The 14,087-nt window shown below is 48.8% G+C and overlaps 1 protein-coding gene across 4 annotated transcripts; it reads left to right on the top strand.

Moving 5' to 3' along the window:
* The first annotated feature begins 8,660 nt into the window (after window positions 1-8,660).
* LOC105998248 (keratin-associated protein 12-1-like) lies at window positions 8,661-9,191 on the top strand. 4 transcript variants are annotated; one of them, XM_013032923.1, is made up of 3 exons: window positions 8,661-8,737; window positions 8,924-8,993; window positions 9,054-9,191. In XM_013032923.1, exons 1-3 carry the CDS (start codon window positions 8,661-8,663, stop codon window positions 9,189-9,191), a joined length of 285 nt encoding a protein of 94 aa, XP_012888377.1. The 4 variants fall into 4 exon arrangements, with proteins under 4 accessions (XP_012888377.1, XP_012888376.1, XP_012888374.1 ...); XM_013032922.1 differs by having other exon boundaries at window positions 8,963-9,191; XM_013032920.1 differs by having other exon boundaries at window positions 8,661-8,767; window positions 8,864-9,191.
* The last annotated feature ends 4,896 nt before the right edge of the window (window positions 9,192-14,087 follow it).

The following is a 14,087-nucleotide window of genomic DNA, read 5'->3' as shown; positions in this document are numbered from 1 at the left end:
ACCCCGGGACCCGACCCCGCCCTCAGACCCCACCCCTGCCTCCCCCCCTCAGACCCCGGCCCCAACCCCACCCTTTGACCCTGCCCCTGCCCCCGTGCCATGGCCCCTCTCCCCCCCCAAACAACCCCGATGCAGGCCTCTGCCTGGAGAGGTCCCCAAGACCAGCTCGGCCCAACTCACCTTGCTGGACGCTTGGTGTAGGGCTCCCTGAGCCAGGGAACCCGGCTCAGTCTGTGCCCGCCCAGGCTCCCCCAGTGGGCATCTCTCGTCTTGACCCATAAAGAGTTTTTTTTTTCAAATTCTTTATTGTGATTAAGTGGTTATATAATTCCCCAAATTTCACAGTATTGTGGGATAGTGATGCTAGTTAAAGTCACAAACACATTCTAACTTTCCTGGAGCAAATTGTCTATCATGGTCGATAACATTTATGAGTTCTATGAGCTTTGCAATACAGTTATTTCTTCCACATTGGGTGATATGTACATTTGTTTTTGTATAGGTTAGCTGTTCCCTCTTTCCCACTTGTTCCCTCCCTCCCATTGCTGCCATTGAGTTGCTTAGTTCATTTTGGTCAGTGTCCAGTGCAGCTGATGGGTCCCGCTGTTGTGTGTTTTTCCCTGATTCCCTCTAGTTCTGTGTCGTCTTCCTGGTTTCCCTCCGGTGTACACATATATATCATACATGTGATCAGCAGCATGGGGTTATTTAGTAATGATTCAACCAGATGAATGGAAGTCCTTTGTTTCTTAAGTCCTGTTAATTTTGTCGTATCACCTAACATTTTGGATTTAACATCCACTTATCAGGGAGACCATGTGCCGTTGTCTCTTTGCTCTTGGCTTACATCACTCAACATGATTCCTTCTAGCTCCATCCATTTTCCTGCAAATGCCATTATTTTGTCATTTCTAATGGCTGCATAATATTCCATTGTGTATAGATACCACAATGTTTGGATCCATTCATCTGTGGTGGGACATTTGGGTTGTTCCAATATCCTAGCTATTGTGAACAGTGCTGCAATAAACACGGAGGTGCATGTGTCCTTGTATACTGGTTTCTGTTGTTCAGGATAGATGCCTAGAAGTGGTATGACTGGGTCGTAAGGGAGGTCAATCTTTAGCTTTCTAAGGACCCTCCAGACTGCTTTCCAAAGTGGTTGTATAAGTGTACATTCCCACCAGCAGTGTAATAGGGTTCCTCTTTCTCCACATCCCCTCTAGCATTTGTCGTTGGCTGATTTGTGGATGTGGGACATTCTGACTGGGGTAGGTGGTATCTCAGGGTTGTCTTTATTTGCATTTCCTTCACCACCAGGGATGATGAACATTTCCTCATGTGTTTCTTTGCCATTTTTATTTCTTCATTTGAGAAGTCCCTCTTTAGTTCCCTTGCCCATTTAGTAATTGGTTTGTTAGGTTTGGGAGGGATTAGTTTCTTGAGTTCCCTGTATATACAGGATGTTAACCCCTTGTCTGATATATTGCTGGTAAATATTTTTTCCCAATTAGTTGGTTGTCTTTCTAGCTTGGTTGCGATAGATTTAGCTGTGCAGAAGCTTTTTATTTTAAGGTAGTCCCATTTGTCGAGTCTCTCTCCAACTTGTTGTGACCCTGGGACTCTGTTCAGGAAGTTCCTCCTGTGCCTATAAGTTCAAGTGTCTCTCCTACTCTGTCCTGCAGTAGTTTCAGAGATTCAGGTTTAATGTTAAGGTCTTTAATCCATTTTGAGTTGATGTTGGTGCATGGTGATAGGCTGGGGTGCACTTTTAGTTTTCTGCATGTGGCTGCCCAGTTTTCCCAGCACCAGCGGTTGAAGAGGCTGTGTTTCTTCCATTGTATGTCTTTGGCTCCTTTGTCGAATATCAGCTGGCTGTAGGCCTGTGGATTTATTTCTGGATCTTCTATTCTGTTCCATTGGTCTTTGGGTCTGTTTTTGTGCCAATACCATGCTGTCTTTGTTATTATAGCTCTGTAGTAGAGTTTGAAGTTAGGCATGGAGAGCCCTCCCATATTGTCTTTATCCCCTAGAATTGTTTTGGCTATTCTAGTTCTTTTGTTGTTCCATATGAATTTTTGGGCTGTTTTCTGTATTTCAGAAATGTATGTCATTTGGGATTTTAATAGGAATTGCATTGAATTTGTATATTAATTTTGGAAGTATTACGATCTTTACTATATTAAGTCTGCCTATCCAAGAGCATGGAAGGTCTTTCCATTTCCTGGTGTCTTCTGTAATTTCTTTCTTTAACTTTTTATAGTTTTCATTAAATATTTTATTTTGGGGGAGGTTATTGTCAGTGGGGTAGCTTTCTTTATTTCCCTTTCTGCTCGTACATTGTCAGGAAGGCGACTGATTTTTGTGGGTTGATTTTGTATCCTGCTACTTTGCCAAAATGATTTATACTTTCTAAGAGTTTGGGGATGGAGTTTTTGGGATCGTGAAGGTATAGTATCATGACATCTGCCAAAAGGGATAGTTTAACTTCTTCTTTCTCTATGCGGATCCCTTTAATGTCTTTTTTTCTTTTTAAAAAAAATTTTTTTTTGGGTCCGGTCATGGGACCTGAACTCTGGGCCTGTGTGCTGTCCCTCAGCTCTTCAGCTCAAGGCTAGCGCCCTACCACTTGAGCCACAGCGCCACTTCCGGCTTTTTTTCTTTAGGCTTATGTGGTGCTGAATAATCAAACCCAGGACCTCTTGCATGCAAGGCAAGCGCTCTACCACTGAGCCAACTTCTCAGCCCTTTAATGTCTTTTTCTTGCCTTATTGCCCTGGCTAAGGGTTCCAGGACTATACTGAAGAGGAGTGGAGACAGTGGGCATCCTTGCCTTGTTCCTGATTTTAGGAGAACTGGTTGTAGTTTTTCCCCATTAAGTATAATATTGGCTATTGGTCTGTCGTATATGGCTTTTATTGTTTTAAGGAATGTTCCTTCTATTCCTATTTTCTCCAGAGCTTTTAACATGAATGAATGTTGTATTTTATCAAAAGCCTTTTTCTGCATCGGTGGCAATAATCATGTGATTCTTGACCTTGGCTCTGTTGATGTGTTAGATAACATTTATTGACTTACGTATGTTAAACCATCCCTGCATCTCTGAGATGAAACCTACCTGGTCGTAGTATATGATTTTTTTATGTGTTTCTGGATTCTGTAGCTAGAATTTTGTTAAGGATCTTTGCATCTGTGTTCATCAAGGAAATTGGTCTGTAACTCTCTTTTTTTTTGCCTGGTTTGGGGATGAGTGTGATATTGGCTTTGTAGAATGAGTTTGGGATAGCTCCCTCCTTCTCTGCTTCTCTGAAGAGCTTGAGGAGTATGGGTATTAGTTCTTCTTTAAAGGTCTTATAAGATTCTGTTGTGAATCCATCTGGTCTTGGGCTTTTCCTTGTTGAAAGAATTCTGATGGCTTCCTGTATCTCGTTGTAAAATATTGGCTTATTTAGTTCACTTCTTCTTTGCTTAGTTTGGGCAACTTGTATTTCTCTAGAAATGCATCCATTTTTGCCAGGTTTTCTTCCTTTTGAAAATAGTCCTTTATAATTGTTTGGATATCTTGGGTTCTTGTTGTGATTTTTCCCGTAGCATCCCTGATCTTGTTAATTGGGGTTTCCTCTCTTCTTTTCTTAATTAATCTTGCCAATGGTTTATCAATTTTATTTATTTTTTCAAAGAACCAGCTTTTTGTTTTTATTAATTTTACCTATGATTTTCCTATTCTCTATTTCATTAATTTCCACTCTTAGTTTGACTATCTGGCTCCATCTAGTAATTTTAGGTTCCATTTTTTCATGTTTTTCTAGCTGTTTTAATTGCAACATGAGATTATTTACTTGGACTGTCTCTATTTTCTTGATGTGGGCATTGAGGGCAATAAATTTGCCCATCAGGAGCTTTTGCTGTGTCCCACAAGTTTCTTTGTGGTGTGTCTTCATTTTCATTGAATTGTAGGAACTTTTTAATTTCTTCTGTTACCCAGGTGTTGTTTAGAAGTGTGCTGTTCAATTTCCATATATTTGAATAATTTCTATGGCATGCTTTGTTATTGAGAACTAGCTTGATTCCACTGTGGTCAGATAGGATACAGGGGATTATGTCAATCCCCTTGTATTTGTTTAAGTTCCTTGCATGAACTATGATATGGTCTATTTTGGAGAAAGTTCCATGAGCTGCTGAGAAGAATGTGTACTGTGTTGTTTTAGTGTGAAATACTTGGTAGATGTCAATTAGTTCCATTTGAAATATGGCATCACTTAATTTGGTGACTTCTTTGCCAATCCTCTGGTTGGTAGACCTGTCCTTTGGTAAGAGTGGTGTGTTAAAGTCTCCTAGTATTATTGTATTGGATCTATTTTATTCTGTAAGTTTGAGAGTATTTGCTTAACATATTTGGGTCCTCCAATGTTTGGGGAATATAAGTTGATGATGGTAAAATCCTCCTCTTGGATTGCTCCCTGTATTAATATGTAGTGTCCGTCCTTGTCTTTTTGTATTGATTTTAAAGTTTATTATGTCAGATATTAGAACAGCTACTCCTGCTTTCTTACTGGGGGCATTTGATTGGTAGATCCTTTTCCAACCCTTTACTCTGAGTTTGTTTGTATGTTTGGCTGAGAGGTGGGTCTCCTGAAGGCAACAGATGGATGGGTCATGTTTTCTGATCCAATCTGCAGTTCTTTTTCTTTTGATTGGTGAATTAAGCCTGTTAATATTAAGAGATAGTATAGAGAGATGCATTGTGGTCCCTGCCATTCCCTGTTTTCCTCAGTTTCTCTTCTTTCCTTTCCTCCTTTGCTTGCTCAGTTAGACTTCTATTAATGCCTGTCTGGGTACAGGTCCCTGTTCCTGGTTACTTTCTTCAGGTTGTGTCCCCCCTCTTAGAATTCTTTGTAATGCTGGCTTAATGTTTATGTATTCATTTAGTTTTTCTTTGCTATTAAAAATTTTCAGCTCTCCATAGAATGTGAAGGCTAGATTTGCCGGGTATATCAGTCTGGGTTGGCAGTTATTGGCTTTCAGGGCTCGTATGTTGCTTTCCCAGACTTTTCTTGCATTCATTGTTTGTGTGGAGAGATCTGCAGTGATTCTATTTTTTTCCTGTTGTAGTATAGCTCCTTCATTTTTACTGCATGCAAGATTGTTTCCTTATTATTCAGATCTATCATTTTTACTATAATGTGTCTAGAACTGTTCCTCCTGGGATCCTGCTTGTTAGGTGTTCTATATGCTTCTGTTATGTAGGTAAGATGATCTTTTTTAGAATGGGGGAAATTTTCACCGATTATCTTGTTGAATAGGTGTTGTATTACCTTGCTTTGATATTCCTCACCTTCGTCCACTCCAATTATACGAAGGTTAAATTTCTTGGCACTATCTGCTTGCTCTTGAATTTCCCTTTGGTTTAATTTGAGTGATTTTTCCATATCTGTCATTTTTTGGTCCAGTTGATGTATTCTGTCTTCTGTATCTGACACTCTACATTCCATTTTGTTCACTCTGTTAACTGTGGCTTCCATTGTTGTTTGCATGGAGGAAATGGACTCATTTATGGATTCGATGTTGGTTCTCAAAGTACTGATCTCACCTCTTGATGAGGTGCATACTGCCTCTATTTTGGTACTAATCTCACCTCTCAGTGAGGTGTGTGCTGCCTCTATTTTTGCATGCATCTCTTGTTTGATATCCTGTATCTCTTTTGATATTTCCTCCCTATGTTCTTTAAATTTCTGTTCTATTTCTCACTTTAATTCTTGAGTCATTGCCTGCAGCATCCCTTGGACGTAGCTTTTGTCTTCCATTCCTGCTTTGCTCCCACTGGGGCTCTCCCCTGGGTGGCTACTGGCTTTTGGGGGTAGCTTGCTATCCTGGGTGTTGATAAACCTTGTAATTTTTCTCTGTGATTTTCGCATGGGGATTCAGGGATTATTGGAGACTAATCTGAAATTTGGTTTTGGTCAATAGTTGTCTGTCTTTGCTTGGTTGCTGTTTCTCTGCTGATAGAGAGAGTCTGTACCTGATCTCGGTTCTGTTGGGGGCGGACCTCCAGCTGCTGGTCTGACCCACATAGGGTTCTCGGCTCTCTGCTGTAGATCACTGGCAGTTCCCGCCTTTAGAAGGGTTGAGCAGCCTAGACTGCTCCTGTTTGCTCCTACAGTTGCTCTTGGCAAGATCGGATGTGCTGGATGCACTCTCCCAGTTGCTGGAGTCTGCTATGGGCTCCTGATTTTTCTTTTTTTTTTGCCAGTTGTGGGTCTGAACTCTGGGCCTGGGTGCTGTCCCTCAGCTCTTCAGCTCAAGCCTGGTGCCCTACCTTTGAGCCACAGCACCACTTCTGGCCCTTTCTGCTTATGTGGTGCTGAGGAATTAGATCCAGGGCCTCATGCATGCAAGGCAAGCACTCTACCGCTAAGCCACCTTCCCAACCTGAGCTCCTGACTATTATCAGGTGCTGGTGGCCTGAGTTGTCCAATTTCCGGCCTGGGATATATGGGTTGGGTTCTGGTGGGGTTTGGGCTTCTGGTTCTCTTGCCCTGGACACCCATGTCTTTTGCTGTCACAGGGGTGGTTCACAGGGGGTGCAGTTCTGTTTTCCCCCCTCTGTGGAGGTGTATGCTCAGCTTCTGACTTCAGTTTGGAGGAGTTGGCTGTGTTGCTCAGGCCCTGGTCCCCAGGCCTGATCCTGGCCCCCTCCCTGGGGCATGCCAGTTGGACCTGTGCTGCTGGGTATCCGGCCTGGGTTACGCAGCCTGGAGTACACAGTTCAAGTTTCTTCCATTGTTGGCTGTTGTGACCCAGAGGCGCTGTTCCTGGCTTGGGCATTTAAGCTCCCTTCCAGGGGTGCTCTTGCTCTAGCCTGGCCAGCTGGGTGTGCTCCACAGGCTAGTGGAGCTCTCGAAAAGTTCCCAGTTTTAGTGGGTCCTGTAATCCAGATGTTGGGGTAGGGGTCTGGGTCAGGGTCTGGGGATTCCCACCAGCTCTGGTCTCCCTTGAGGGATACACTGTCCCCTGCGGGGTACTCACCCTGGAGCTAGTTGTTTCTGTGTGATGTAGGTTGTCAGTTGCTGCTGCAGTCAGAGTTCAGTTGAGATGGTTGTGGACTGGGCTGGGCAGTGGTGGCCCTGCGTGTTTCTCCTCTGTCTCTGCCTTTGTTGATGCTGTTAGGGCCAGGGCCAGGATGGGCCTCTGGCCTCCAGCTGAGGGGTGGGGGAGGGGTCTCCGTGCAGGTTCTGAGTGCAGGGGTTTGTCTCTGTTTGCGCTCTCTGGATCAGCACCAGTTCCTTTCAGGTCTTCTGCTCTGGCATTCTGTGGGTATCCCGTGTAGCTCTGTGGTTCCCACTGTGGGGTCCAGTGGCTTTGGTGTAGAGAGCTGCGTGCAGCCGCACCTTAAAATGGTGCCGGCTTCCGCCCTCCGCCTTCCCGATGGCGAGTGCTCTCTGTGGTAAACAACTCCTTATATGGCTAAGGCACCGAATCTGGCTTGCTTCCGCGCACCTGGACCTATTGATGGTTCCCACGTGGCGTATCAGTGCTGGCTACCCAGCGGGTACTTAAGGCTGTGGGGGATTCTCCCCGGGGTCAGTCAGTCAGAAGATTGCTCAAAGGTCCTGAATAAACTGCAGAGAGAAGAGCTCGGTGTCACGTCTTCCTTGCTGGTCGAGACGGACGCGACACTTTGGTAGGATGGAGCCTATCTGCTCAGATGGAAAGTGAGGGGTGGGGGTGGGATCTTTCTGCAAGCTCCCAGCTCGGAGGTTTCTCTGCGATCAGCAGGTCCGACACCGGTACCTCAGGAGTCTTCTGTGCCGGTGATCTGCAGAGAGCCCCCCGTGTCTCTGGGGACTAGGGCAGCCCTCCCCCCCACCCCCGCCAGGCTGGCCGCAGCTTGGCACGTTCCTGCGCAGCCAGTAAAGGTTGGGGAAGGGGTCTTTGCGCTCCTCTGTTCTGAAATTCTTCCTTTTCTTTCTTTCTTTTTTGTTTTTTTTCCCCCGTCTTCTGTTTTTCTGTGGGTGTTCGTCTTTTTGTTGTTGTCGGTCTCTTGGGGAAATTAAGCGTTGGAGCTCGAACTCTCTTTTTGGTTGGAGAGAGCTGTGGCATTTCCCTACTGCCCCGTCACCATCTTGGTCCCCCATCTAAAGAGTTCTTTTAGAGACAAGGATCCTGGGTCCCACTGCGGCAGGAGTCTGTGTGTACTCCTCCCGTCCGTCCTCCTCCTGACCCCAGCTCTGAGCCATGGGGTGATGCATGAGCACACTGTGACCAGGCTCCGTGTCTCCGCACCCATCCTGATCTGCAGAGGACCGAGCTCTGGCTGTCTGAGGGCTGTCACCGCAGGGAGAACTCGGGATCCTCAGCTCTGTAGCCTCCCAAGTTCAAGTGAGGAAATGCGATGGAGCAGAACAGAGCCAGGTGGAGCCCAGAAAGGACCAGGGAGGTGCCCAGGGTGAGCTGGGGCTGGGAACGCTGCTCAGGAAGCTGAGTCCAAACATCAACAGACACAACTGCCGACAATGCACCCTGGGGACAGGAAAGAGGAAGCAGAACAAGGAAGACATGGCTGTGCTGTGTATTGTTGGGAGACCTGGGCTGGGTATAAAAGCTGCCCAGAGCAGGAGCCAGACATTACCACTTCCTCTCCACACCAGCCAGCCTCCACCATGTGCCACACCAGCTGCTCCACAGGCTGCCAGTCGGCCTGCTGTGTGTCCAGTCCCTGCCAGTCATCCTGCTGTGTGTCCAGTCCCTGCCAGCCATCCTGCTGTGTGTCCAGCCCCTGCCAGTCATCCTGCTGTGTGTCCAGTCCCTGCCAGTCTTCCTGCTGTGTGTCCAGTCCCTGCCAGCCATCCTGCTGTGTGTCCAGTCCCTGCCAGTCATCCTGCTGTGTGTCCAGTCCCTGCCAGTCATCCTGCTGTGTGTCCAGTCCCTGCCAGTCATCCTGCTGTGTGCCCGTGAGCTGCAGACCTGCCATGTGCATTCCTGTGAGATTGCAGGTGGCCTGCTGCTCCCCTGTGAGCTGTAGACCTAGTGTGTGTGTGGCTCCTTCCTGCCAGTCCTCCGTGTGTGTTCCTGTGAGCTGCAGGCCTGCTGTGTGTGTGGTCCCCAGCTGCCAGTCCTCTGTGTGCTGCCAGCCATCTTGCCCCACCCTGGTCTGCAGACCTGTGTCTTGCAGCACCTCCGCCTGCTGCTGACCAGGAGAGCCCGGCCTGCTCTTCCCAGCGCATGCACACGTATCCGTGCCCTACCCAGCACCTTTTCCCTGTGGTTCAGGACCCACACATGGGGCAGGTGCAAAACCTATTCAGCCTTCGTTGTGAATCTATCCTGAGGATGTTCATCTCCTCCTCCTCACCCCAGGGGAAGTTTGGCATCAGCATCCTCTTCTAATCCTCGCTTTCAAATAAATATCACCTCTAGTGCATGGCTGCCTCCGTTGTTACAGTATGCTCTCGCTGCTCTGGCTTGGTTTCCTGAGTATCAGAAGGCAGACAGGAGGTGGCCTGAGCCCTGGCTGTGGTGAGGTCACTGGTGCCTGGGGCTTTTGTCAAGACTGGAGTCCACACAGCGATTGCATAGGGGTCACTGTCAAGGATGCGGCCTCCATGTCCTGGGGGACAAGGGCCTGGAGGCAGGACAGGGCTCTGCTTCTGGGTCCCATGGAGTTCCTCCAGCAGAGCAGCTGGATTTCCCCATTCCTCCACGTCAGCTGTGTGACTCTCCACCATCAGGGGTCATCAGCCCCTCTCCTGCCATGCTGCGAGCCCACTCCGTGTTAGACTCCTGGGAGAGGGCAGACCTGCCCTTCCCAGGCCCTGGTTCTCCACAGGTGTGACACGGATGCCTCTGACCCAGAGTTCGTCCTGCTGTGCTTGGGCTCAAGCCTTGTTACTTACTGGATTTGAGTTCCCTGGTGGTTTGATGGCCTGGAGCTGAGGTGGCCTGGTACCTACTGTGTCATTTAAGTTGGGGAACTAGAAGCGGTCGACCTGGGTCAAGAGTCCTGACTGGGCACACCCCATGTACCTGTTCCACACACGTGCGTGCACAGATGCACACAAATGCACCACATCCACACTCACAAGGCAAGTGCACATGGAAACAGTTTTATATGCGCAGGCAGTTTCATGCACGCGTCACCACACGTGCACACAGGAATGCCTTGCACACTCCTGCATGCTCCTGCACATATGCAGCAGGGTTCTCACACGCACACACACGTGGGAGTGCCTTGCACTCGTGCTATGCACACCTGCACATGCATGCAGGGGTGTGGCCTCACCAGTGGGAGGATGCTCTGGAAACTTCCACTGCTGCTGGTGGGGAGGGGCAGGCAGAGGCTCTGAGCCCCTGCAGCAAGGCCCTGGGCCTGTCCTAGACCCTCTGTGCTGCTACACTCCACACACAGTGGGTCCATGGAAGCAGGCTCAGAACACAGCAAGGAAGACCACGAGGTCTAGGGATTTGTTAACTTAGGAGAAACAGGTAGAATTCCAGTTTTCCTTAAATTCACATTGAAGGAAGGGGAATAGAATGGGAAATGCCACTGAAGAAGGGAACGAAGCAGGAGAGGAGAGCTCAGCCGTGGGGGTGGGGAGTGTGCAGGCGGACACGCAGGAGCCTGGCGCCAGCCGAGGGGCACGCATTTCCAGGCCACACAGCAGCGGTGCCCACACTGCACACAGGGTGGTCCGGGGTCCATGCTGAGGGCCGAGTGGCTGCCCTGTGGTGGGCAGCAGGCGTTGGGGCACAGCCCCGAGAAGCAGAGCAGGCCGGCCAGCCAGGGTGGAGTGGCGGCCGGGCGGCCAGGGGAGCCTCTGCGTCCTGTCGTGCACACGCCCTCTCCCTCCCCTTCGCCTCGGCCGGCTGTATCCTGTATCTGGAGTTTGCCATTTGGTGGCTCCCTCAGGCCTCAAGGCCCATGTGGCCCTTGCCTGTCTATGTGGCCACGGGTCTGTCTGCCTGCCTGGCCAGCGTTCTTCTGTTCGGTCTTGGCTACTCTGTGGTACCCAAATACCCCACGAAGTCTGATACTCCTCTGTCGTCCAGATACTCGGTGATGGTAAGAAGTGTCACGTGTTCCTGGTGAACTGAGCCTGGTTGGGGGGGCATCAGATTGCAATATATAGCCTGTTGGCTGGGCAGGCACTGTGGCCCTTGAGCCAGCCCTCCAGCCCTTTTTGCCTGGTTATTTCCAGGGTAACTCTTCCTGTACTCCAGGGGTGGCCTGGGCCATTCTCCTGCCAACCTGCACCAAGGTCGGGATGACCAGTGTGCGCCGCTCGGCCCAGCCATTGATTGAGATGGACTCTCATGAATTCTAATGTTCTTTTATGGTCAAACTGGTCTCCATCTCTACCTTCCAAGTAGGTCAAATGACAGGCTTGTGTCACCATGCCTGGCACATTGAACCTTTTAAGCCATCAATTAGATATCTTCTTCATCAGTGCTTTCTGCTCTATCTGCATATAGTACTGGGGTTTGAACTCAGAGCCTTGTGCTTAAAGGGCAGGTGTGCTATCGCTTGAGCCATGCTCCGCCCTGCCTCCTACCACTCCTTACTCTGAGATCTACGGTGTTTGATATCACAGGCATGAGCCACGGGCGCGTTATCCTATATTCTAGTGGGTTTCTGTTAAACAGAATCTTGTTGGACTTTGCTTTTTTTTTTTTTTAAATCTAATTTGGAAATCTCTGTCTTGTGATTCTAGAGCTCAGACGTTCACTGATGTATTTAACTGCATGTACCATCTTGATAATCCCCTGCTATTTATCCCATCTATCCTTTTCTCTTTGTTACACTTGTTTTGGGTTTGGTTTAGAGTCCTTGGGTATTCATTTCATTCTCTATATGAGGCCAATTAATTATCTATCTTGTCAATTCTCTTAACCTAGCCAAGAGAATGGTGTATTGTGTTTACAATACACAGCTTTAGTAAGACAGGAATATCTCTGCTCCACCTTTCGGCACCTCCCCCTCCCTCTCTGCCTTTGGGGTCTCTGCCATCATATTTTGCTTCTACTTATGTTAAGAGTTCCGCCAAGCATTGCTACTATTTTCACTTAGGCAACAACTATCGTGCCAAGACTTACTTGTCTTCTCTTTGAAACAAGTCCTCTGCTGAGATTTCTTCAAGATTTATTGCATCCATGTTTGTTGTTAATGGAGTCGCTCTTAATTTTGGTTTATCTAAAATGTATTTGCTTCTCTTCATTTGTTAAGGCGCTTTCCTTCCACAGGGCTGGCCACTGTCTTAGCACTTTTACATACCTTTGTTTCCCATGTGCAGCGTTTTAATCTGCACGCTTCCACAATTTCCTCTTTATTTTTTATTTTTTTTGCCAGTTCTGGGCTTGAAGTCAGGGCCATGGGCTCTTTCCCTGAGCTTCTTTTGCTCAAGGCTAGCACTCTACCACTTGATCCATAGCACCACTTTTGGCTTTTTCTGAGTAGTATATTGGAGATAAGAGTTTCATGGACCTTCCTGCCTGGGCTGGCTTTGAACCACAATCCTCAGGTCTCAGACTCCTGAGTAGGAACTTTGGTTTTTTTAAGAAAACTTTTTGTTGATTGTTAAGGTGTTGTAAGAGGGGTGACGGCCTCACGGGCTGGGTAATGAGTACACTTCTTCTTGGACAACGCCACCCCTTCCTTCGCTTTCCCCCAGCTTCCCCCTCCTGTCCCTGCCCACAAGTTGCAAAGTTCATTTTCCACATAGTGTCTACTGAATACCACTGCTACATTTGCTCACCCTCCCTCCACTTCTGTCCCCTTTTCTCCCCTCAAAAGATAGAAAAGAGAACAAACAAGAGAAAAACCAGACAACCCATCTCCACCAGCAGCTGACTGGTTCCTGAGAGCCATAGGTTGCATAAGGCGCATCTACCTTTGTGGGGGGCGGGGGAGGGGAAGCTCCATGTAATTACTGTTGTCATCTCCTTAGTGTCTCTTCTGCTGGTCTCCCCCGCCCCCTCTCCTCCGGGGCTCCAACTGCAAACATCAGCCGTGGCCTGCCATGGTCCCCACGCCCCTCGCTCCACACCCGCACCCCTTGCTCCGCACCCGCGCCCCTCGCTCCGCGCCCGCGCCCCTCGCTCCACGCCCGTGCCTTCCCTGCGGTCACTGTTCCCCTTGTACCTCACTGCTCCTGATTCCTGTCTGCCTCTGTTCGAATCCCGAGAGCCCGGTGTTTTTGGCGTCTGCCTTAATCACCTGACTCGCTGTGAAGTTTGTGTCTGACAGCTCTGAGCCTGGGCTAGTGAGTCTGCTTTGGCTGATTGTAGCCTCTTGATGATTGGCTGGCTCTTCCTTGCTGACTTAGGTGCCTGATCGTCTTTGATTGGATATTAGGCAATATATATTGAGCAACTAAAATGGATAAAAGTAGAATTTCCCCTGGAAATGCATCTCTGCTGCCAGGTCGTGTGTGTGTGTGTGTATTATGTTGAATCAATTGGGGAGTTTTCAGATGCCTGTTACACAGAGAGGTCTTCACACATTTTTTTCCCCCAGTGGGAGTGGGTAGGGTCCCTGCCTCTGATCTCTGGCCTCCAGCCTCTGGTCTCCTGTCTCTGGTCTCCAGCAGGCCTCTGGGCTGGGGCTGGACAGGGGCTTCTCTGACCTTCTGTTCTGAGAGCAGCTTCTCTTGGTATTAGTGTTGTTGTTGTGAGAGATATGATCCCCATCCTCCCTGATATGGACTCCTTCAGGGTCTGGCAGGAGCTTTGAGATCCAGGCCTGTTTCCCACATACCCCTCATACTGGGTCTTCCTCTACCATTGCTCCCAGGTGCTGGGAATTCAGCAGGGGTGGGGCCATCCCACACCAAGATGTTCCTCGTCAGCTCAGTGGGGTACAGAGGAGAGAGAGTGGGGAGGGCTGGCAGGGGAGGGACAGTGGAGAGGAGGGGGGAGGGCCAGCAGGGGAGGGCCAGTGGAGAGGAGGGGAGAGGGAGGGCCAGCAGGGGAGAGACAGTGGAGAGGAGGGGAGGAGGAGGGCCAGCAGGGGAGGGCCAGTGGAGAGGAGGGGAGGAGGAGGGCCAGCAGGGGAGGGACAGTGGAGAGGAGGGGGGAGGGCAAGCAGGGGAGGA

This window comes from Dipodomys ordii, unplaced genomic scaffold, assembly GCF_000151885.1.
Source record: "Dipodomys ordii isolate 6190 unplaced genomic scaffold, Dord_2.0 Scaffold159, whole genome shotgun sequence".
NCBI lineage: Eukaryota > Metazoa > Chordata > Mammalia > Rodentia > Heteromyidae > Dipodomys > Dipodomys ordii.
Note: the sequence above shows the minus strand (reverse complement) of the source record. Positions and strands in the feature narration are given on the sequence as shown.

What these genes read in the sequence shown, in the direction of transcription:
- LOC105998248 (XM_013032920.1), top strand. Translation starts at nt 8,661, where the DNA reads ATGTGCCACACCAGCTGCTCCACAGGCTGCCAGTCGGCCTGCTGTGTG. An exon ending in TGCCAGCCATCCTGCTGTGT is followed by an intron (nt 8,768 to 8,863) that starts GTCCAGCCCCTG and finishes CTGTGTGTCCAG; the next exon opens with TCCCTGCCAGTCATCCTGCT.